The following is a 23,967-nucleotide window of genomic DNA, read 5'->3' on the forward strand; positions in this document are numbered from 1 at the left end:
CCAGGTGACAAGGAGAGGGCGGGGGATGGGACGGACGCTCGGCGACGGCTCGGCGATAGATAGATCAGTCACTCAGCCGGAGAGAGAGAGAGAGAGGTCCCAAAACAGGGGAGAGAGAGAGAGCCGCGCTCATTGTGGGTGACAGTAAGACCAATCAAAAAGGGGAAATCAATACTGCAGATTCGCCGCGTGACGGCCGTTTTATTATACTTATTTATTGCCCCCTCCCCCTCAGATATGAGAAAGTAATAAGGGATATAAAGAAAATAGAATGTTACCTGTTTAAAAGGAAAAGGTTTTGTTTTTTTTAATTCGATTGTTTATGAAAATTTATACATTTATATCGTTATATGGAAATAATATAGATGCATATAACGAAACCTTAAAGGGGAAGTCCACCCGAAATGATAAACACACACTGCTACATAAAATAATGGTCCCCCCCCTCCCCCAACAACAACAACTGATACAAAGAAAATAAAATGTTACCTGTTTAAGGGAAACAATTTTTAATGCGATTGTTAATGAAATTCCTACATTTCTAGCACTATATGGAAATAATATACATGTGTATAAGGAAACCTTAAAAGGGAAAGTCCACCTTAAATAATAAACGCACACCTCTACATAAAAGAACGGTCGCCCTCCCCCCCAGGTATGAAGAGCGAATAACAAAGAAACAAAATAAAATGTTATCTGTTTAAAGGAAAAAAAAAAGTTTTTATTCAACTGTTTATAGGCTACACCCCCAAGAGGAACCCTGTGCAGTGGGGCTACACCCCCAAGAGGAACCCTGTGCAGTGGGGCTACACCCCCAAGAGGAACCCTGTGCAGTGGGGCTACACCCCCAAGAGGAACCCTGTGCAGTGGGGCTACACCCCCAAGAGGAACCCTGTGCAGTGGGGCTACCCCCCCAAGAGGAACCCTGTGCAGTGGGGCTACACCCCCAAGAGGAACCCTGTGCAGTGGGGCTACACCCCCAAGAGGAACCCTGTGCAGTGGGGCTACACCCCCAAGAGGAACCCTGTGCAGTGGGGCTACACCCCCAAGAGGAACCCTGTGCAGTGCGGCTACACCCCCAAGAGGAACCCTGTGCAATGGGGCTACACCCCCAAGAGGAACCCTGTGCAATGGGGCTACACCCCCAAGAGGAACCCTGTGCAGTGCGGCTACACCCCCAAGAGGAACCCTGTGCAGTGGGGCTACACCCCCAAGAGGAACCCCTTTGCAGTGGGGCTACACCCCCAAGAGGAACCCCTTTGCAGTGGGGCTACCCCTGCATTGCGAGAGTTAAGTGCTTGTTTCGGTCTAGGGATTACAATAAAGAAGATACACCCACCTGATCCTTGGTGCCACCTGGCTGCTAGCCTGCTCCCTGCAGTCTCATCTTCCCCAGGCTCTGGCGGTCTAAGGACCTGGGACGCCATCACGTTGAACGCCATTGCATTAGGACTTTGAGGGACAGTCCACCAAAGGGGAAGAGAGCTGAGCGCCGCAGGCCCGGGATCGGGCAAGTGTATCTTCCTCACTCCACCCACTAGAGGAAAAAAACGAGCCGTTAACCCTTGCAGCGCGCGGATAGCCCCATTGCAAGGGTTAATTTTTACGATCCCTGGAGTTCCTCTTTCATATGTCTGTGAAGGTTCTCATGCGTCCAGGTCACGGTATATCTGTAAAAATTAAATCAAGGCAACTTTTTCTGGAAGACGTTTCACTTGTCATCAGACTAGCTTCCCCCATTCAGAATTGAGAAAGCTAGCCGGATGACAGCGAGTCCAGTTGCCTCGATTTCTTTCTTTCCGTTTTTTCCCCCAAGATTAGGACAAACGTTATTGAAAACTGGTGCTATGTATTTTGACCAGAAATATGTTCACGCGGACTGGTAAAGTTAACGGAAGGTCCACTTTAAAGACTGTGTCCAGACTGGTTTGGCGGACGGCTATTCGGTTCCTTCAAATCCCCCTCTGCTTACATGAAAATCAGCATAAACTATGACACTTCCCCTTTAAGACCCTTATAATGGAGCCCGACTCTTATCTCAGAGCCGATCTGCAGGCAAGTCGCTCCCACAGGATATATGTGTCTGCTGTAATTGTTGCTAGATTAGGTGTCAGGCAGATAAGATGTAACTAATATGTCCCTTTTCGGCAGGGCCCGGCTCTCTGCTCATAATGAATCGGGCCGGCTCCTTACCCGTCCCGGCAATTTGGTTGTAAAAACTTCACATCGGAGATGGATTTGATAATTGCGGCGGTTTCCGGAGCACGGCGAGCGCGGTGATGCATTGCCCCCGCGCCGCCCGCCATCTGTTTTATTCACACGGCTGGAGCGGGCCAGTTTGTATGTTTTATAACGGCCTGATCGGCTGGAGACCGCCAAAACATTGGGCTTATTTACATGGCGCAATGAACCCGTTCCCGCTGGCGGTGCCCCTGTGACGGAATGGAGGCGGGCCTTAAGGTCACGCTGCCACATACATCCGTAACCCGGAGCGCGCTCAATCAGGCAGCCCCTGTGGTCACAGCTTATGGGGGAGCTGGTAGAACTGGCTCCTGATCACATGATCACTGTGACAGCAGATCACATGATCACTGTGACAGCAAATGACAATGGTCACATGATCAGGGAAGCCCAAGCACTGCCCCGCAAAGCAATGACAGTGCGCCGGCATCACAATCATCTTAAAAAGGGTCGCCATGGGAACCCCGTCACTTAAATCTCATAATCCTCAATATTTATTTAAATCTGCAGCTTTAATTAAAAGAAAATCTGGTGATCCTGCCATGAAGGTGCTTGTTATAGGGTGACAACACTGTTCCCTAAATGCTCTGCGTTGTCGCAAAATATGTTTTAAATGCAAATTAGTGCAAGTACCTTCACGCGACTTCTCATAAACCCCCTGTACAGCAGAGCTCAGGCTGGGAAGCAGCACAAGAAGCCAGTCATTTATGCTGCATTGCACATGCGTTAAGGAACCTGCTGATAGGAGGAGAGGGCAGAGTGAGAAAGAGATGAGCTTATGGGTATTCCGCTTCTCCTTGTACTGCCTGAGGGAGGGACAAGACTGGTTACTGAAGCAAAGGAAAGAAAATCGGTTTTCCTCCCTTGCCAGACAGAGCTGTGTACATCTCAGGACTGGATGGACAGACATGCCACTCCTTTGGCAGGTTTAAGCGCTCCCTTAGTGATATTTCTTCTGTATGTTTACAGGTTTGCCTGGAGTTCAGCTTCAAAACATACATTCTAGGTAAATGTAAAGCTTTGAACTGCATGTGTTCAGGGCGGTTTCCCATCTAGGCGTTGCTGTAGAACACCCATCCACTCAGTGATCTGGGAACCCCTTACGCACACCGGTTTGTAATACAGGAGAGGTTCCCAAACACACCCATATGCTATGTCCCGGCTACAGGAAGGATTTTATGGAGAGTTCTCATCCATTGAGCAAGACAGGAAGTCAATGAGCTTTGGGACGTCCAAAAGCAGGCTCAGAGACGGGAACACTGCAACCTGGGGACCACCTGAAGCTCAAAGAGCCTCCTGAAGGACCTTATGCCCGACGCTGGCATCAGATGACGTCTGACCAGCCACCTGGTGGAACTTGGAGAGGACCAGGTGCCATCCTTGCAAGACTGGGAAACGGTGGCTTGATGCTGAAAAGCCCAAGAAGCACTCACAGATACAGTAGCGTCCACCTTGACAGGAAAAGGTGGACAACCACCGAGACCATCAAGCTTGGATGGGAATGTCCGAGTCACAGAGGTAGCTGGTCAGGAAGTCACCATAGCTGGTCAGGAAGTCACCATAGCTGGTCAGGAAGTCACCATAGCTGGTCAGGAAGTCAGCGGGGCCTCCACTAGAAGATCCCTATAGCTGAAGATAAACCTGTCCACTGTTGAATCTGGAGGTCCACATGCAGTGTCCCCTACTGTGATACAGGTCCTGGAACACCTCAGTGTGGGGACCGCTCGGCCGGGTGCAGATGCTGCCAGCTGAGGAAGCCTGCCTGGCTACGGTCTTTGCCTGGAATGTAAATGGCTGGGATGTGAAGTTCTGTCCAGCACAGGATCTGATCCGCCACAGGTGAAACTTCTGGTTCAATCCCTCGTGGTCAATGAATGACACTGTTGTGAGTGACTGACTGAATCCATACTGGATGACCCCCCTAGCAGGATAGTCCAAGGCTGCAGTGACAACCAAATTGCCTTAATTTACCAGAATTTTGTGATGACAACCAAGTCCCCCTGAACCGACAGGGTGCCTAGGACTCCAGGCATCCATTAGGAGGATTTTCCAAAAGATGGCAAAGGAAGAACTTTCCTGATTCTAGAACTAAAATCCTGAGCCCACAAGCCAAGGACAACGTGGTCCTTGGTGCCAAATGAATTGGTCCATCTTGAGACTGGACTGACCTCTCCTATGACAACAATGTTGCATCGTAGGGCCGTGGAGTGAAACTGGGCAAATGGGAATGCCTCAAAAGGAAGCCACCATCACACCCAGGACCATCATGCAACAGAGGAGAGTCTGACAACTATTGGACTGGAGAGCTGAAATGTGACTGGAGAGTCTGGGAGAAACACGCCTGTGCCGTGTCCAGAATTAGATTGTGATGCTCCAAACAATGAGTTGGTTCCAGTGGCAACTTTTGAGCCTTCATCAATTGTTCCCACAACCGGCGGTCATCTAAGCATCCCAAAATGGGGATGCCAGGAACACAGCAGGGCTCATATTGGGGTGCAGACCAGAGGCTGAAGGCACTGGGGTGCAGACCAACACTCCAGGTGCAGACCAGAGGCTGAAGGGCAGGGCCATGATCGGATATTGCAGGGGGGCCCACAGCAAAGTGCAGGAAACCCTAAAGCACAGGACAGATGGGGGACATGCAGGAGCGAATCCTTGATGTCCACAGAGGCGAGAAAGTTTCACTGGTAAAGGGAGGGGACGGCATGAATGAGGACATTCAGGGCTTTCGGATCCAACATGGTTTGGCAACTGAACAGGTTGGCCTAAAACCGTTTTGCCGCAGGAACTGCACCTCCAGAGGGTTCAATGAAGAGTGCACAGTGACACGGGAGGTGAGTAACAAGGAAGGGGCAGGGAGCGAAACTGCAGCCCTTGGAAGCCAATTCCCAAACTGAAGAAGCATCAGCGATGCAAGCTGTCCAAGTGTCCTCAAAGGGTAACAACTCCCGCCCCCCCCCTCCTGGTGGCAGATTAACACCAAACTGAAAGGGAAATAAAACCATTCAGGATATAAAAGGAAATAAACCATTCAGGATATAAAAGGAAATAAACCATTCAGGATATAAAACACAACCATTTGTTCTTCTATTAAGTTATATTTAATAAAAAATATTTTTTTCACCAAAAAAAAAGCACATTAAATATTTTCTAATCAGTTCACGTGCGTCAATCCAGAAGCACAAATAGAGGAGGAACACGTTAACGTCACACAGATGATTCGGAGACCGTTCTCCAGGAGACCGCAGCGCGCGGTGCATTGGGAACAAGAGGCCGGGCGGAATGTCATTGTAGGATCACTTCATATACTTTTCTTGTTGCTCGGCAAGGATCTTGGCAGAGGATTTGGCATCGTAGAAGAGTTCGTTGATTTCTTCCACGTGTTCTTTCTCAATGCTGTCTTTGCCATTGATTTTGGCCAGAAGGTTAGCCGGGGTCAGGAGCTGTACGGAGTACCTAAAATGGGAAGAAAAGCAAGAATATTTTTTGCCTACATTGTCTTTACGTAAATCTGAACCAAGTCCATCTCTTCAGGTTTTGCACAGCTGTACAAGACCTGCTCCAGGACTGAAATTGCTTCCTGACTTTAATGCCCACTGTAAGGTTATTGTAGAGTGCATTAGACGCTGCAGCAAGCCAGGGCCCCCCTCATTTGCTGGCTGGAGGACATCCAGTATCATCAAACACTTTCCTCCCCAGCCAAACTGTGCTTGGCCTTTCATTCATTGGATGTCAGCTCTTTCCATCACGGAGGCTCAGTATCACGTGGGGGGGGCATTACCTAGGGTGGTTGGCTTGCAAATGCAGCCTGCTTAAGAATGCACACTGCCCTAGACGGACACCCAGCCATCAAGGTATTTTGATAATTGCATAAAGAGTCAGCCAGACCCTGGAAGGAATGTAAAAGGCTGGTGTTTTTATAGCTGTAATAACTAGGGATGTACAGATACTAGTATCGGTGCCAAGTAGTCATACTCGCCCAAATGCTCCGATGCCTAGTCAGATACTTCCAGTATCAGGAAGCCGGGCAGCGAGTCATTACATGCTGCCCAGCTTCCTGATTGGCTGGGAAGCCGGCTTCATGCTCCCTCGTCACTTCATGACGAGGGAGCATGGAGCTGGCTTCCCGGCCAATCAGGAAGCCGGGCGCCGCGTCATTACACGGTGCCCGGCTTCCTGATTAGCCAGACAGCCGGCTCCATGCTTTCTCGCCACCTAGAAGCATGGGGATGGCTTCCCTGCTAATCGGGAAGCCGGGTCTTTACACGCTGCCCAGCTAATCAGGAAGCCAGGTGACGAGTCATTACACGCCGCCTGGCTTCCTTAATGGGACTTTTGGTATCGGCGAGTACCGGGCAAATAAAAATATCGGCGGTACTCGATACAGAAATCGGTGCATCACTAGTAATAACTCTCTGAAGTTTAATCTTTTGTCCTGCCCTCCCTGGTTCCTCCTAATGGAAATGCCATTTTTTAAGAACACCTTTCCGTTATGTTCCTTATTTAAGAGCCAGTGATGTGATCACTGGGTCTTTGTGCTTCTCTTTGCAATGCAGGCAGATCATGGCGGGTGGGAGGGGCCAGCCGGGTGCTGTACATAGCTTCCTGACATATCCCAGCACTCTGCCTGAGTACTCCTCTCAAGAGCCCTCAGCTCTGATGCAAGCAAAGCGTTGGCTTTTGGGGGGTGTTATGCAAATGTCAAAATGCCTTGCTGGATGTCATTCTGGAGAAGCTCAGTGTGCAGTGAAATCTGAATAAGCATTTTTAGTCCAGGAGAGGAGCCGGTACGATTCTGCAAGACTGAAGGGAAGGCCGGAGTTCAACTTTAAGTTAGAACATGAGAGAGAAAAGCATCTGAAGTGGGGCCTGTCGGAGGTTTCAGAGGAAAAGAATGGCACTTCGGCCTGCTGCTATCAGTTGAGGCGGATAACACACCTGAGCTGTTCCGATCCCTGACAGCAGACATCTGTCTACCCGAGCAGTGAGGTGATGCCGATGTCTCTCAGCTGCCTCGTCCTCCCATGTCCTCTGTTCTAGGAGAAGAACAACCCTGCAGGGCCAGAACATTACTAACCTCAGTGTGGTCTTGGTGCCGATCTCCCCCAGGTGATTTAAGGCTTCCTCGCTGATGTTAATGCCCTCGGTCTGCGCTCGAATCTTTATAATCTGGATGGAGAAAGGAGGTAGGATGAAATGGCGGCTTTACTCACTGGGTGGTTAAACGCTCTCTCTTCCATTGCCTCTCGCTTTATTCATAGAATGACACTGCTGGTGAATACCTCTAATATACGGTGTAATGATGATACATAATGACCGGAGGGAGGGAAGAAGGCCGTGTGACGGAAGGGAAGACAAAATCAATGTACTGCTTATTGAAAAAAAACCCAGATACCCTGGCAGTGGGACTCCTCGCGCTGCAAGGGTTAACTGCTTGTTTCTCTAGGGGCTCAAATGATAAAAAATAAATGAAGATCTATAATATATATATCTCGTATTTTGCGCTCCATAAGGCGAAACGGTACATAGGACGCAGGCAGTTTCTGTGACAAAAGCTGCAGTAAGTGACTGGAGAGACAGGCGGCGCTGTGATTACAGTGCAGACGAAGAATGGATGTTCTTGGTCTGCTCTAGGGGCTCTATGGTGAGCTCCTATACTGTGGTCACGGGTCCCCCAGAGAAGCGGGGGACCCGAAAACCACGGCGGGGTGGGGGGTGGGGTTTGCCACCGCTCGGCTTTAATACAAGTGATCTGAATAGATTACTGGTATCAAAGGAGCAGTGGCTTCCACTGTACGTTTAGCTCTGCTTTAGCAGGGCTAAATGTACAAAAAACTAGGGATTCGCTCCATAGACGCACACACATTTTCCCCTGCTTTTTTTGGGGGGGGAGGGGGGAGTGTGTCTTATGGAGCGAAAAATACGGTATATATATATAATTTTTTGAATTTTTTTCTTCTTCACCCAAACCTAGAACCCGCACTGTACTGGGATTGGGAGGGGCCGTTCCAAATCATTGCATTGTAAAGTTAGGAAAGTATACGTCCCTTCACAAATCTCGTTCCCAGGATCCCAGGGAAGCCAGTTGTAAGGTTAGTACATTTTCTAGCTTTTCTTCCACTTGCACAAGTGATTTTCAATGATTATCAATGCAGTGATTTGAAAAACGAAGGGGGGGGTCGATTATTGGGGAAGTTGATGTAATCAATACTGTTGCACTTTACAGCTCCCCTATATGACTATTTGCCAGTCTGGAGAACCTGAAAACAATAGTCCTTGTGTTCTATTGATCACACTCACCAATACACAAGATAACATCCAGAGGGGAATCTACAATCTGTATATAAATTGCAATCATGAAACGCGTAAAAATTTAAAAATCACAATACACCCAGCGCTCGGGTAATGGTTACAATAAGGAGTCAGAATGTGCACTTCTCTGAAAACACACTTTGTAATCCCTTTAACATCTGCATAAACTGCATGACAAGGTGCTGTATGTGGAGCTGGCACCATGCGCTGGCTTCTCCTCGCTGAATGATAAGGGGCAGCCTGGATAATAGCGTTGTGTGTTGTACTGCTGAGATAGCAGGTCTCATATAATACAGGTATTTTTCACTTTGGCAGCTCTGTAAACAAGATAGCGTGAGGCGCCTGCTTAGCCGAAACCTGGGAATGCACAGCCAGCAGACAGGCGCGAGCTCTCCTGAAACTTTACTGACAGCCGCTCAAGGATGAGATAATGAATGCAACCGTCTTTATTCATTTCCAGCATTTGTGCAGCAGGAATTTATTCGCTAGAGGTGAAGGTTTCTTTCATATTTAAAGATACAACGACACCTTAAAAATGCCGGAGGTGTGAAAAGAATGAATGCTGAATCTGTACATCCAAACAAATCAGGCAAGATTGCAAATAGAACTTCTAAATGTTTTCATCCTTCTGCAGGGCTATAAAGTGACATTAAAGTCTACCCCCCCCCCAATCCTGCTGTAAGGACTTACCTTAAGTGAGGCCTCTTGATCCGATCATCTTCTTCCTTCCAGCAGTCCCTCCACCGCAGGCTCCTGTCTCTTCCTGTCCCGCGGGTGCAAACTGCCGGGCTGCGTGCATTGACTTACCCCTTGTGTCTCTCCTCTTCTCCTGACCGAAGATCTCTACTGCGCATGCGCCCGCCCCATGATCCTTTGCGGCCGCCCGAGAATCTTCAGATCTTCGGACGGGAGCGCGCAGCGAAGACGGAGGTAAATTACCTTTTTTTAAAAATGTTTTTGCATATTTAAAAAAGGATTCAGGGTCGTGCTAGTTGAAATCTTGTTCAGGTTTTTTTTTTCTTTAGGGTACGTTCACACCAGATGGAGGACGTTCGTCTGATTCTGGCCGGAACACACTGCATCGCATTGTGGCGGGCTCACTTTTTTGTGGTGCAGGAGGGAGCGTGGCGGGCCATTGAAGTGAATGGCACCATAGCCACGCCCTCCGGCCGCAATGCAATCGCAAGGCACATTGTGCCTGCGGTCCGGTGCGATCAAAATAGTGCTTGCAGCATTTTGATCGCACCGGACAGCAGGCACAATGTGCCTTGCGATCCCGTGCGGGCGACCGCATTGCGGCTGGAGCGCGTGGCTACGGTGCCATTCACTTCAATGGCCCGCCATGCCCCCTCCTGCCCCACAAAAAAGTGAGCCGGCCGCAATGCGATGCAGTGCGTTCCGGCCAGAATCGGGCCCGGACGCACTGCATCTGGTGTGAACGTACCCTTAACGTCTGCAAAATGCATGATGTTAGATAACGGAAAGCATCCTTGGCATTCCCTCAGATGTGCACAGCTGGCTTGCCAGGCTAGCAGTGATGAGCTGGGAGCACATCTAAAAGGGATGCCAGGAAATTCTTCTCATATATTACCAACATTTCCTGTCTGTTACTTTATAAAACAATAAGACACAAAGGAACAATTCATTTCCATTTGTATCAAAAACATGCTATCGGCATACCACAGAAACTTCTGCAGCAGTGCAATAGAGATCAGGGGTTCTCAGCCTTTATATCCGGAATTGGCAACAGGTCGATCCGGAAGGGCATGGATAACACTGGTTAAATTCCCCCGGATTACACAGAGCAGAATGACAAAGCTTTTCATCCAGCTATAGATTATCTGCAGGTTTTCTATGGTCGGATGGAAAAAGTGCAACAGATTCCTCCATCTACGCTAAACTGTGTGGATGGAGGAATCTCCCGCTGGGCCAAGCTTCAGTATCTTGCTAGTCGGCCTCGCTGGCTCTCAGAAAACCTGAACAATGCCTGCATCCAATCAGATTGTTCAGGTATTTTGAGAGCCAGCTAATGTTTTTGCATATATCTACTGCATGCTAGAGATAGATAGATCGGATAGATAGATATATGCACAAACACACAAGGGTTTAATAACACTTTAATGAAGGGGCACACGTACGGGGCAAAGAATGATGGGAAATGTAGTCCCAGAAAATGTTACAACCCGACTACTGATTACTTTATCAGTGCAGACTCCTCGACCGGAACATTCGGAAAGAAGCGTGATACAGGTGTAAAATAATCTAAATATGTTTTTATGGACTTTAGTATAAGGAAACATTTACTGCAGCATGCTGTTTGGGGCAATACCATCCATTCTTATATACAAGTCCTTTTGATTTGGCTCCATACTCTCAGTAACAGTGACCGTTACAACAATCAAAACAACAGTTTAGATATCTATCTATGGAGCTGTCCTCACCTGCTTCATTTCCTGTGGGGTGTACAGCATGGTCCGGATAATCATCACCCTGTCCAGGAGATCCAAGGGTATCCCATGTGGAGAGAAGATATCTTCAGTCCCCCTGGAAAGTCAAAACAAATGTATGGAACCAGAATACTGCACACAGCGATATTAGTTCACTTACACCCTCTTCTCTTATCAGAGAGTTTGGCACAAGAGCTCATAGCACCCAATCTACACATAGTGGACATATGTAATAAGTTTGAGGTTATTTGGTGGTGCACAGAGCCTCCCTTTCTGGAAGCCAACCCCTGGTTGATTTGTAATAAAGAAAGGACAGAGAAAGATGGGGGGTTTTTAGGGCTCCAGAAAGAACAAGTCCAATAAATTGCAGTCTCAAAAAATATATAAAAAGTATAAATTTACTTAAACAAGCAATTCTCAAAAAGCATTTTCAATGCTTTTTATAAATTGCTTGTTTAAATACATTTATACTTTTTATATATTTTTTGAGACTGAAATTTATTGGACTTGTTGAAATGGAAAGGAAAAACACTGCAAGTAAGCATTTACTCTCACGTAGCAAGAAAGTGCAGTAAAAATATTAACTTATAGTACATATAGTTTGTTTTTAAGACAACACCCTCATTTGACCCTTCCTCCTGATCAATTTCCAGCCACCCAAGTACCTGACGACGCAGTTTCCTCTGTTAGTAGCGAAAATGACGATGGGGGCGAGCGATGACTCCAGGGCTCGATGAAGGTAGGTGAAGCATTCGATGTCCAGCATGTGCACCTCATCAATGAAAAGGACGCCAGGGACCAGCTCTGCGATGCCCTGATCAATGTACTTATTCACCACTTTGTTGATTTCCCCCCTCAGTTTGTCTGAGAAAGAAAAGAGAAAACATTTCATAGAACTGTAGAATTGTAACACTGAAAAATCTGAAGTGACCCTCTGCACACATGAGGCAGAACAAGTGATAACCTGATGAAGGGGATCCTACGCGACTCCGAAACGTTGCACCCAGTGTGTTTTACTCTTGTTGCATGTACGTATTCCATCTACCATTGGACTTCTGCATAAAAACAGGGATTATTGGTTCACATATATTGCAACACATGTTCAAGCTGGCCAACTGCCTTAAAGTGATCCCTCTCTGGCCAGTCCCTTCTCTACTGTGCAAAATGGGTGATAGAAAATAGCCATTATTCAGTATTTGCCATTTTGCACAGTAGAGAAGGGACTGGCCAGAGAGGGATCACTTTAAGGCAGTTGGCCAGCTTGAACATGTGTTGCAATATATGCGAACCAATAATCCCTGTTTTTATGCAGAAGTTTGCTAGACATTTGTAAGGGTGTACAGCAGTGTGCAGAGGGTCACTTTAGATTTGATCATTTTGCTGATAGAATACTATACGGGTCATATAGTGCCAGCATGAGGCAAAAAAGACACAATTGGAGAAGAATATGGATACCGGCACTCCAATGGTAGATGGAATACGTACATGCAACAAAAGAATAACACACTGGGTGCAACGTTTCGGAGTCGCGTAGGATCCCCTTCATCAGGCATCACTTGTTCTGCCCGATGAAGGGGATCCTACGCGACCCCGAAACGTTGCACTAAGTGTGTTATGCTCTTATCGCACGTACGTCAATAAATCGACGTATTCCATCTACCATTGGAGTGCCGGTATCCATATTCTTCGTATGCCATCCGTCGATTACCATCGCACCCACTTTATCTTGATGGAGCAGCGGTCGGGAGTGCGATGGGGGCATGGATTATAACAATTGGAGGAGAGACACCGACAGGTCTGGTTAATGACCTGCACTATGCAATAAAAATGATGCACAGTAACGTAGGGACTGGCAAGAGGAGAATCACTTGGGCACAGGTGGCCAGCTTGGACACTTATTACAATATATGCAAACCATTTCATAGATTTATGCCACATGATACACTTACATGACATTGCTGAAGTGATTTCTATGGGAGCACATGGCATACACGCTAACTAGAGTGTATGGAGCCAGGTGTAGGCACGGGACAAAAGAGCCAGTAAACAAGCCAGGAAGTGTGTAGACACGGTTAGTATGGCTTTTATAAGGTGCGCATGTTCTCCTAGGCTCTCCTCACTATTGCAAAGTGGAACGTACACATTTTAAATGCCAAAGTCACAAACTATTAAAAGGAGAACTATGGGGTTATGTCTTTTCCCCATAGTTCTCCTTAGGGTTACGGCAGGACACAAACTAGCGTCCTCTCGTCACCCTAGGCTCAGTATCTGAGACGCCGTATATGAGACGCCGCAGTATACCACAAGCTGCTGCTCGCGGTATACTGAGAAGCCACAGCTGAAGCTGATCCTGACAATTGTGCCGGGATCCGCCCAGCTGCGTGACTGGCAGCTGGCTCTGCCTATTTAGAGGCAGAGCCAGCTGTACCCGCCCCCTCCCCCGTCCGTTCCGCCAGTCAGCGCTGGCGGATCGGAGCGGAAAGGGGGGAATCCAGCTCCTCCCCTGTCACGGCAGAGAGCCGTGACAGGATCGAGAGGTGAGCGAACGCCGGTATGTGTTCGCTCACTTCCCAATCTACTGAGCCGACCTGTGACAGTCTCATTGTCACAGGTCGGCTAGAACTATGAGGTCAGTGAAAAGCACTCACCTCATAGTTCTCCTTTAATTTGGCACAACAACTGGGGAGTCTCCTTGAGTGGGTAGCACCATCATTACCCCAATACAGATATACTGCAGCAAAGGTTAAAGTACCTTTCACACTAGAGACACTACAATGCTCCTATGAACAGTGCTCATACTTCCGAAGCAGCAAGATTGATTGGAGCGATGGGAACGCTAGGCTACTGGAGGCACGAGCCATTGCTTGTGTACAAGCGCAGTGGCCTGACTCTCTAGCATGCTGCCAGCACAGGGTATTTTAACCCTCGCTATATCACTTAGGTAAAAATACTGAGATTTTTATTTGAACTTACCATTAAGGGTAATGTTTTTGGATGCCATTAGGCTTTCAAGAGCAAAAATATTTAATTGTTCACACACATTTTTTTAATTTTGCATGGGGTATATTTGACACAGAAACTGAGAAAAAAAAATAGGACTGCATCATTTCAACTGCAAACAAAGCTCCAAGTCAGCATTCAGATGTTAATAATGATTAAAAGAGTTTGAGTTTGGCATCATAAAATGACAGGATTACCCGTGATCTCCGTTTTCTTCGGTTTCATCAACTGGCCCATCATAGACAGGATGTCTTGGCCTCCCTGGAATGAGAGATACCACTGTAAGCTCTGTAAACTGTTCCCCATTACCTTATGTTTTGTCAGATGTAACTGCCTCACTATGTACTAGTACAGAGCCGATTAAGGGGCAGCGTCAACAGGCTTTTGTTTGCTTCAGAACGGCTTCTCTCCCTCGTGCAAGTGAATAGGAATGGAAAAGCAGCTGAGGCAGGTCAACTGCAACTACAATGATTTCTCAATGATCACCGAAGTGTCTGAAACTGGTATCAAGTGCACTCTTGAAGCCTGCAGACCCTACAACATATATTCACTCTCACAACAGAAGCCACTGAGCCTTGCATCAAATCAGCTCTGTGCATTACAGTGTCATTCACAGACAAGACAAGCCAGCTGCACAACATAATCATTTCCCAGTTTGCTGAACAATAAGCAGGTCATCTCCTCTGAGATACTTTACATCTGACAACCCACTGCTTAAAATCACCATGCTTCCTAATGGTATGACCTGTGCCAGAAATCAGCCACGTTCACTACAAAACTTCCTTATAAAACCACCCCTCCCCATCATGTTCATCATATGTAAAAACAAAAAAACAAAAAACAAAAAACAAAAAAACTGTCCCCAGCACCCACCTGAGGCCTTGCATTGGCCACATCCAAGTCGTGCAGCGTGACGTCCTGAATCACTTCTTTCTTTTTATGGACATCTCCCTTCGGCAGCGGGACGTACTCCTCGGCTTCAAGGTCAAACTCGGTGGCGTAGGTGTCGCACCTGCCCTGCCTCTGTTTGGTGTGGAGAGAACAGTGTTAGAGCAAGGGAACAGGTGCGCTGTCCGCATGGCTGCCAAATCCCCGACTGACAGGCTGCTGATAACTGCCAGAGGGAGCCGCGTACCAATTACTGCCCTGTTGAAAGCTGGGAATAAAAAAGGGACTACATGCTTCTGGGCCTCCATGGTGAATGCCAAGACACCCAAAGCATGTGTCACCATGCAGGAGTATGACAAACCAGGACACTGGCAGGAATATTACCAGGATGAAAAAAACAAACAACAACAAAACATAGAAGGCCAGCATTGCTGTTTACTCAAATCACTCTGGACAAAATCTATGTTTTTTTTACCATGTATTGACTATGGTGAACAAAAAAACCCACTAAGATCCATCATAACCCTAAGGTCTCGTTCACACCTAGGCGTATTGCATATGCGCGTCTGTCGCGCGTTTTTTTAACCGCAATTCGCGGTAAAAAAGTTGCGCGACCGTCGCGCGTTTCCAAAGGCTACTTGGCTGTAGCCCAATGGAAACGCACAACAAAACGGCCCAAAGTAGTACCTGTACCTTTTCAGGCGTGGGCCGTTTTGTAGCGCGTTAGGGACGGGCGGAAATACGCCAAGGTGGGAACGAGACCATTGAATACAATGGGATTTATATTTTTGAGCGTTTTGTAGAGCGTTCGTCGAGCGTAGAACGCGCTACAAAACGTTCAGGTGTGAACGAGGGCTAAGAAGGTGACATTTAGTTTGCTAAAGGTGACAACAATGGACCACGCTTGCGCAATGTGTTAAACCAGCCACTTCAAAGTCTCTATCAATGGAGAAATGTGATTGGGTGACAACGTAGGAGCACAGCTGGGAGGCAGGAACAGAGCATTGCTCCCCCATAATGGGAAGGGGCTAACAAAAGGACTTTTATGGTAGGATCACCAGGTATTTTAATAAATGGTGCAGGCTTAAAAAACAATAAACCCATTTAGAGTTACATTGAAGATTCTTCCACTTTCATGGGCAAATTTGGGAAAACGGAATTAACCTTCTAAACTGGCCCCCTAAGAAGTGCTTCTCATTGGGCAGCGCAGTCAGGTGGCCACACTGACATATAAGTGCTCGCCATTTGTGAAAAAAATTTAAGATACAGAATAGAGGATGCACTGCTGTGTATGGAGTATGGGCAGGACATCAGCACGAGCGGAGGGGAAGGAGCCTTCCGGCAAAGGCAAGTACAGCATGAGGGGAGCCAGATTGGAGGAGGCAATTCCATTTTCCCAAATTCGCCTGGGAAAGTGGAATTACACTTCAACATGCTAAAGCTACTATAGGATTTTAGTAACTGGGTTTAAAGCTACTTAAAAAAGGAAATAAATGCCCAATGAAAGAAAAAAAACATTTTACCAATAACTTACTTCCCTCCAAGACAAGTACAATCCATTATTTTTAATAGAGTAATGAAGGAGAAAGAAGGTCATTTATCCTTTTTCCCTCCAGATTTTGTCATGTGTCCTATTTTTTGCAGGTCAGTGGTGTGCTGAGGAAATATGGGAGCTGCCATCGCAGACCTCTCCTAGTGCTAGTTCCCTGGCTGTCAAGCTCATTTATAGGCATTCGGAGTCTCGGGCATTAGGTCAGAAGTGTCTGCACAATATATATTCTGTCCAATAAACATTAATAATAAGGCCGTGTTTTGCCTCTGTGATCCTGCTGGTTTCTATCTGTGCATTTGACGCCTGTTGATGGGCCGACAACACTTCCTGGCTACCACAGAACACCTGCTTGCCACTGAAATTGTCTCAGCATTGTCAGCTCTTCCTTCAGCGTGCGAGCTCTTACAGTAAGGCCTGGTTCACATCTGGGCGTTTTGTAGCGCGTTCGAACGCTCTGCAAAACGCTCAAAATACCGAAATCCCATTATTTCCTATGGGCATGGTTCACACCTGGGCGTATTACAGGCCGTATGAACGCGATACAAAACGCCCTACACCAAAGAAGTACAGGAGCTTCTTTGGGGCGTTTTTGTTACACGTTTCCATTGGGATACAGCCAAGTAGCCCTCGGAAACGTGCGTTTGTAGCGCGTTTTGTTTACCGCGAATCGCGTTAAAAACGCGCATATTCGATATGCCTAGGTGTGAACCCAGCCTAAAGGAAAACCTCTACAGCTCTTTCCCCTCCTGCTTTGGGCGGGCTGTAATTCTAATACACTGCTGCAACGCATCACTTCCTGCCGTCACGTCAGCCCCAGATAATTAAGGTCCACCACCCCGAGGGAAAGAAAGATTAGTGGTCACATGAGCGTAGATAAATAATTCAATCAACAGGGATTTACACGGATCGACTCAAGAGACTGACAAATCAATGCTAGAGAATGTTATGGTTTGTTTGTTTTATGTAGTCTTTCCTTCTACTTTAACTTCATTTCTACGGGTCACAATCAATTGGAGGGATATTTAGTGTGGAAACAATGCAAGCTGCATTGCTGGGAGTTGGAGGGGTTATACAGGGCTGTCCTTACAGCTTTGATGTGTCAGATCACCTGACGGCAGCTGCCTAACCCACAAGTTCCAGAATTAACTCCCTGTGTCCTGTGATGTACGATCAAGTAAGGGATTATTTCCACCCCACATAAGATCAAAGGATTAAAATTTACCTTCACCGCGCCGCTGTTTGCCTCAATGTAGATGACGTCCCCAACTTCCACTCGCTCCTTCTGTAGACTTTCATAGATGCTGGGATCCAACTGCGGAGAAAAACAAAAAAACAAAAGTGCAGACAAAATAAATTTACATTTTTCCTAACCTTCATTTTTAATAATAAAACGATTAAAATAATAAAAAGAAAACCGCAGAGACAACAAATTCTCTTGAATTTAAAAAAAAAATTATTTTCCCAAAAACTGATTTTGAAATAGACGTTCCTGCTCTCTTTCCCCTCCCGCAAGTTTTTTTTTGCAATTAGCTAACCTCTTTTTCTTTCTTGCATTAACATTCTAAATTCTAGATACTGGACAAGGACCTCGGAATACCCACCTTGAGCTGTTTGGTTCCCTTGGCGGTTTTTAGGCCTATAATAACATGGCTGATGGTCTTTCCGTAACCACCCATTGGATTCTCAGTCTCACAAGGGGTTAACTCCGTCACTTCCCCTTCATACACTTCCTTGGTTTCTCTTATTCTCAGTCCTACAAAAAAAAGAATACAAATTTTACTACTTTTTTTAACCAGTAAAGATTCTCTTTATGTAAAGTAGAATGCAGGCATAACTTTGTGGACAAAATGCACAGCTAAAAATATACTGCATCTACAAAACACATCATCAGTGTATGCTCATGAACATTGTCATTACCAGACACACTACTTTTGTCTTAGCAGATCTCAGGCTCCTAAGAAATGCTGTGCTGTGGATTTCAGCCATAAGCTTCCCTAACAAAGTTCAGCTATTAAAAAAATTAAGTAATTTAGAACACACACACACACACACACAGTCCAATTTCTTCTATCTTTTGGACTGCAGAGCTGGAAGATCCTTCTACAGGAGCCCACATCATTGCCTGTGTGACGTGGACACTTCCAATTGGCTGTCCAGTGGCAGGGTCCTTTCAGGATCCAGAACACTACAGTCACGTGATGACATCGCAAACGGCAGAAACAAGACCGGTATGCAGGAGGACTGGCATGCTGGGTTACAGGTCTCCACTCTTGGAAGAGGTGCCAGAGAGGGAGATGTGACGGTAGACTCAGGTGAGCAAGAAACCGCTTTGGAAGACATTTTTCATGTTGGCCACAGACGGACGCAATGGGAGCATCGGTCAGCCCTACTACAAGCACCACCCTGCTCAACAAAAGTGGATTTGAAAATCAGAAGAGCCGGGTGGAAAATGATCAGCCAATCAGTGACTGCATCCTATCACATGCAGTTACTGTTCAGGCAGTTGCGGGTGCCAGAAAACATTACCCATCAGTGGCGTTCATGCTATGTTAACGCAAAAGGGGGAACTGACTGATTTTGCAGGCTGAAGAAGAGAAAAATGGAACCGTGTATGGCAACCTTTATTGGGAATGATGGGGGGCAGTTTTATTTTGCCCTGATATTGGCTTTAAGAAACGGGCCTTCCAGTACCACAAAGACAGTCAGGATGGCACTAGTAGTACCTACAATGCTGACTTTCATACTTGCTCAAAAACAGAATCCAAGGTTTAGATTGGAAGTATCAGTTCAGTTATTACATTTTCTTTTTAATGCCGGTTTATACAAAGCACTAAGACGGAGGCGATAACAAGGGCCCGATGGAACGTGCCACCTGAGTTACAACTGCTGTAAAATGTCTGAGGGTAAATAAGACGGCGGGACAGCCTCCAACAGACAATTCATTACTGGCGCTTGTAAGAGGTTTAAATCATTGCCGAAAACAATTTTCTGGTGCCCTTGTAGAGAAGAAATACGTCCCATATTGGCTAAAAAAAAAAAAAAAGGAAAAATCCAATGCTGAAGTATAGAAAGTCAGATTTGTTCAACATTAAGAGGCGAACAACCCAACACCCCCCCAAACATTAAATATCACAAGAGCCATTATGTTTTTAAGTTTTATGTACCTCCAGGGCACAGACTCCTCCGAGCAGAGATAGATCAGATAAGGAAAAAATCCCCAATAATAAATGTGAACATTAATAGGAGGCTATAAAAGAGAACAGACGGGGCTACGGCCCAGAGAAACAAAGAAGCTCATGAAAGTTAAAGCAATCAGGGAAGGATCAATGTGTAAGGTGCAGCAACCCGGAGCAACTAAAGCTAACTTGAAAAAAAGAACTCGGATACTTTATAACAGTGTGTATGTAGGAGTAGAATTTAGTCTTAGTGACAGTAAGGAGTTAACTCTTATAAATGTTCAAGATTCATTCAAGTAACTTAACTATTAACAAAAATGCATCTTATCGGTGTATCACTCAGCTGTAGAGTTCAATAGGAAAAACTAGAAAGGTTTATTGTAGTCTGAAAATCTATCTTTGTCTGAAATTCCTTTACCTAGAGACCTATAGTTGATTATCTGCATTGTGCAACGTAAGGCACTCACTGCTCAGGAGATTCAGAGTTGTCACTTCTGTGCTGCTCATTGTTCTCCCTGCTGGAGGATCTGACATGAGGAAGCAAAGCCCTGCCTCTACCAAGATAGCCGCCTCCATACTGAGAGAGTGCAGAACAAGGCACAGTAAGTTAGTAATGAAGAAAAGATTAGCAGCAGGTTACACACACAGAGAGTGGGATATTGGGAGGAAACGAGAGTGGGAGGGAGATAGAGAGGGAGAGAAAAGAGAGAGCAAGTGATTGATAGAGAGGAAAAGAGAGAAAGGAAGGGAGTGAGCAGGGAGGAGAGAGGGCGAGAGGCAGAAAAAGCGAGCAGGATGGGGTGGAGGAAAAGACCGCATAAAAAAAAAATTATAAGAGAGCGCAGAGAGAGAAAGGGGAGTGGGTGTGAGGAAGAGAGAAGCTCTTTAGAAAATCACCAAAGTAGGGGGATACACTTTTCTATTTTATTTTTTTAACTCCGCTGAACGGAAAAAAAACCACCCAAAATAGAACAGATTCCTCCGTCAATGCTTACGAATGTTGAAGGACCAATCCCCTGCTGTTTAGAATGTATTCTGACAACAGCCGCCGTCAGAATGCCTGAGCCGAGTTAGCGCATATACACTGAGTGGCCAGATTATTATGACCACCCCATCAGTACTTCGTTGGGCATTGAACTAAAAAAGTATAAACAAATAAAAGGGGCCCAAAAAACCATTATAATATCCTTAAAACTGAACTTTTGAAGAAAGCACATTGCAGCCAAGAACAGTAAAATCTGATCTCAGTTATATTTCCTGCTGGCTAAAAGGGGACCAAATGTCCTTCTGATCCATTATTTGTATTCTTTATTATAAATGCAGACAATTGACTTTCAAAAGCCTCGCGTGTACATAGCGAGCAGCATCAACTTTAAAAAAAAAAAAATGTTGCCACTTGATCTAAAGAGACTTCCATCGCTTGAACAGATCGGCTTAACATCCATTGCTGCAATTAAATATGTTCCAGACTCTGCTAGCACTGAAGGCTCTCCCCTAGAATGAGATGCTTCATTTACAAAGGCTGGAAGAATCCTATTAGGATGTTTTCTGCTAATCAGAATGTACCGAGGCTCACAATAGCGGCGGCTGTTAGTGATGATTTAACTCTCGGGCTCTTATCTCGCCGAATGACAACGGGGATGACACAGGTTTCAACTGTTGGTTCAAATTTCCACCTGCTTGACAGGCAACTTCATCACACGAAGGAAATATTGCAGACGCCTTTCATTTGTGCTCCAGAGGTTTTTCTCGGCTTCGTACCCTCCCCGCCTTGGCCCTGACTTGACAGAATTTAAAGGCTGAGATAATGTTGACTGCCCCTTTCTTTGCAAAGGAAGAAGAGGAAAAAAATCAATAGAGGGTCAAGCTTTATTTGAGTCTGGGATTAGAGGGGGAGATTTGTCTCCTGCAGCTGTGCCGAGGGCTCAGGAAACGATCACCCGTGATTTCAATAATAAAACCCGCTCGGTGATCCTCTTCGATCGCTGTGTCCGCACAACCACCTTTTCAAGGCTCATTAGCTTTTTCTTTCGGCTGCCCAGTCGCCTCCTGTTGCCATGCGGCTTCATGGCGGGCCATGGAAAAAAACTCAGCTCTCTCCGGATTTAGAGAGACACTACTGAGAGAAACTGGATCTCTCAGTTCCAGATGGAGTTTCAGCTTCTAATCTGGTAATCTGATGTAAATGGACACATCTGATTCTCCATAAACCTACATGGGGTACGGTCAGTACTGCTCTGATCAGATGGAGATCCATGCACGGATCCTCTTCTGATCAGCCTGTGTGGAAGGGGCCTTAGGAGGGTTCAGCGAGGCTTTAAAGTGGACTTATAGGAAGTTTTACAAGTGTGCACAAATACATTCAGCAACATAAAAATCCAAGTGGCTTTGCCTAGGCTGAAATAAGAACACTGATCCACAAACCCAGATCCACAAACACTGAGGACATCTTGTGGCTGAATGTGGTACTGCGGGGGACAGCTCCAGATTGAAAATGAGTATTGCAACCCGAGCTGTTGCTTTTTTTTTTTTATTTTAACCACCTTCCGTCCATGGCCGTTTGTGAACGGCCGGACGGAAGTCTGCTAGGAGCGGGAGGGCGTCTTAAGACGTCCTGCCCCTCCCCCCCCTCGTGTGCGCGCACACGAGAGGGGAAACTGTGAGCATGTAAACAGCCAGCGATGGCTGTTTACATACAAGCGATCAGGCGTCTCTAGAGACGCCCGATCGCTTGCAGGAGCTGCGGGTGTGCGGCCTCCCCACCTGTGTCCCGCCGTCTCCTCGTCGCCGCTGCCGGTCCGTGATCCGATGTGGCCGGTGAGCCTCTAACAGCAGATCAAAGGGAGATCATTACTCGATTTCCCTTTGATCTCTCTTCCTGTCCCCGAATGCAGGAAGTGATGTATATTACATTACTTCCTGCATTCAGTGTCACTCTCCAGTGCAGAACACCGGAGAGAAGCTGATGGAGCAGATCTGTGCTTCATCAGCTTCTGTGGGGGTCCCTAGGTGACATCAAAGGTCTTTGAGACCCCTGATGTCTCCATAAAGAGGACCTGTTTGGTGAACTGGCTATTACATAGGGGATTTCTTAATCCCCTATGTTATAGCAATAAAGTTGTGTTAAAAAAAAAAAAAAAATTACAGCATTAAATAAAAAGGTAAAAAAAATATTCACAAATAATAATTTAAAAAAATAACAAAAAATGTTTTTAAGTCCCCCTCCCCAGCCACATGCAAACATGCGTCGGGTGCGCCTATGTACGAAAACAACGATTGCGCCCATTATGCAGCACATGTTACATATCGCCGCGAACGTCGGAGTGAGAGCAATAATTTTAGGGCCATCAATCACTGATAACACTAAACTGATGAGCGGTAAAAACGTTTAAAGTGTCGCCTATGGCCAATTTTGGTTGCGGTCGTTTTCTGCAATTTTGCGGGCGTGCGCATTTTTAAAGGTTGACTTGTTTAGTGTCTATTTATATTATACCAAAAAATTGGGGTGAAATTAAATGTTTCATAACATTTTATAGGGAAACATGTTTTTTCCCAAAATTTAGGGTACTTTTTTTGTTATATAGTAAAAAAGAAAAACCCCAGTGGTGATTAAATACCACAAAAATAAAATGTGTCTCCAAAAAATGGTATGAAATTCGTATCAGTACAGCGTTGCATGACAGAATAAACGTCAGTCAAAGTACCGCAGCGCTGAATACTGAAAAATGGCTTGGCCAGGAAGGAGGTGAAACACCCCGGTCTTCAAGTGGTTAAACACTGCCTAGGGGGCGTCTCTAAATTAACATTTTCATGAGTTGGGTTTTAAAGCTGTACTCCAGCCTTCCATTCAGCCTTGCACAGCTGTACCGTCTCCTCTCTTGTACAGAGATTGCATATACAGATTTCACTGCACAGTGTGCGGTTCTTACAGTGTGCATTAGAAGCTGCAGCAAGTAATAGAGCGCACCTCATTTTCTGGCTGGAGGACGTCCAGCATCATCTATCTTTCCTGTCCCTTTCATTCACTGGATGTCCGCTCTTTCAATCATGGAGGCTCAGCATTAGTGAGCGTTATCAAATGGAATCCCAGAACATCCACTCCAACTGACACCAACCCATCAAGGCATTTTGCGACTTGCATAGCTCCTCCTGAGACCTATACCACTGCTGGCATCAGGGCTGAGGGCCCTAAGACCTATACCCTGCTGGCCCCTCCCACCACCTGTTTTGTATAGAGAATCACAGAGACTCAGGGTTGACATTACTGGGTCTGAAATAAGGTATGTAAAGAAAATGAAAGGCTTCATTTAAATATGCAATTAGCATGTTGATTGGGGGGGGGGGGGGGGGG

The 23,967-nt window shown here is 46.2% G+C and overlaps 1 protein-coding gene across 1 annotated transcript in view; it reads right to left on the reverse strand.

The window, feature by feature from the left end:
• Positions 1-5,374: 5,374 nt before the first annotated feature.
• Positions 5,375-23,967, reverse strand: part of RUVBL1 (RuvB like AAA ATPase 1) — a 28,996-nt gene continuing 10,403 nt past the window's right edge. Inside the window, exons 4-11 of the mRNA XM_018553940.1 lie at positions 18,042-18,193; positions 17,663-17,752; positions 14,874-15,023; positions 14,198-14,261; positions 11,666-11,864; positions 10,995-11,097; positions 7,319-7,410; positions 5,375-5,697 (exon numbers count right to left, since the gene is read on the reverse strand). Of these exons, the coding sequence (XP_018409442.1) occupies positions 5,538-5,697; positions 7,319-7,410; positions 10,995-11,097; positions 11,666-11,864; positions 14,198-14,261; positions 14,874-15,023; positions 17,663-17,752; positions 18,042-18,193 (1,010 nt within the window). The 3' untranslated portion in view covers positions 5,375-5,537. The remainder of the gene's footprint in view (positions 5,698-7,318; positions 7,411-10,994; positions 11,098-11,665; positions 11,865-14,197; positions 14,262-14,873; positions 15,024-17,662; positions 17,753-18,041; positions 18,194-23,967) is intronic.

Source organism: Nanorana parkeri, unplaced genomic scaffold (genome assembly GCF_000935625.1).
Source record: "Nanorana parkeri isolate BGI_ZX_2015 unplaced genomic scaffold, ASM93562v1 scaffold135, whole genome shotgun sequence".
Lineage (NCBI taxonomy): Eukaryota > Metazoa > Chordata > Amphibia > Anura > Dicroglossidae > Nanorana > Nanorana parkeri.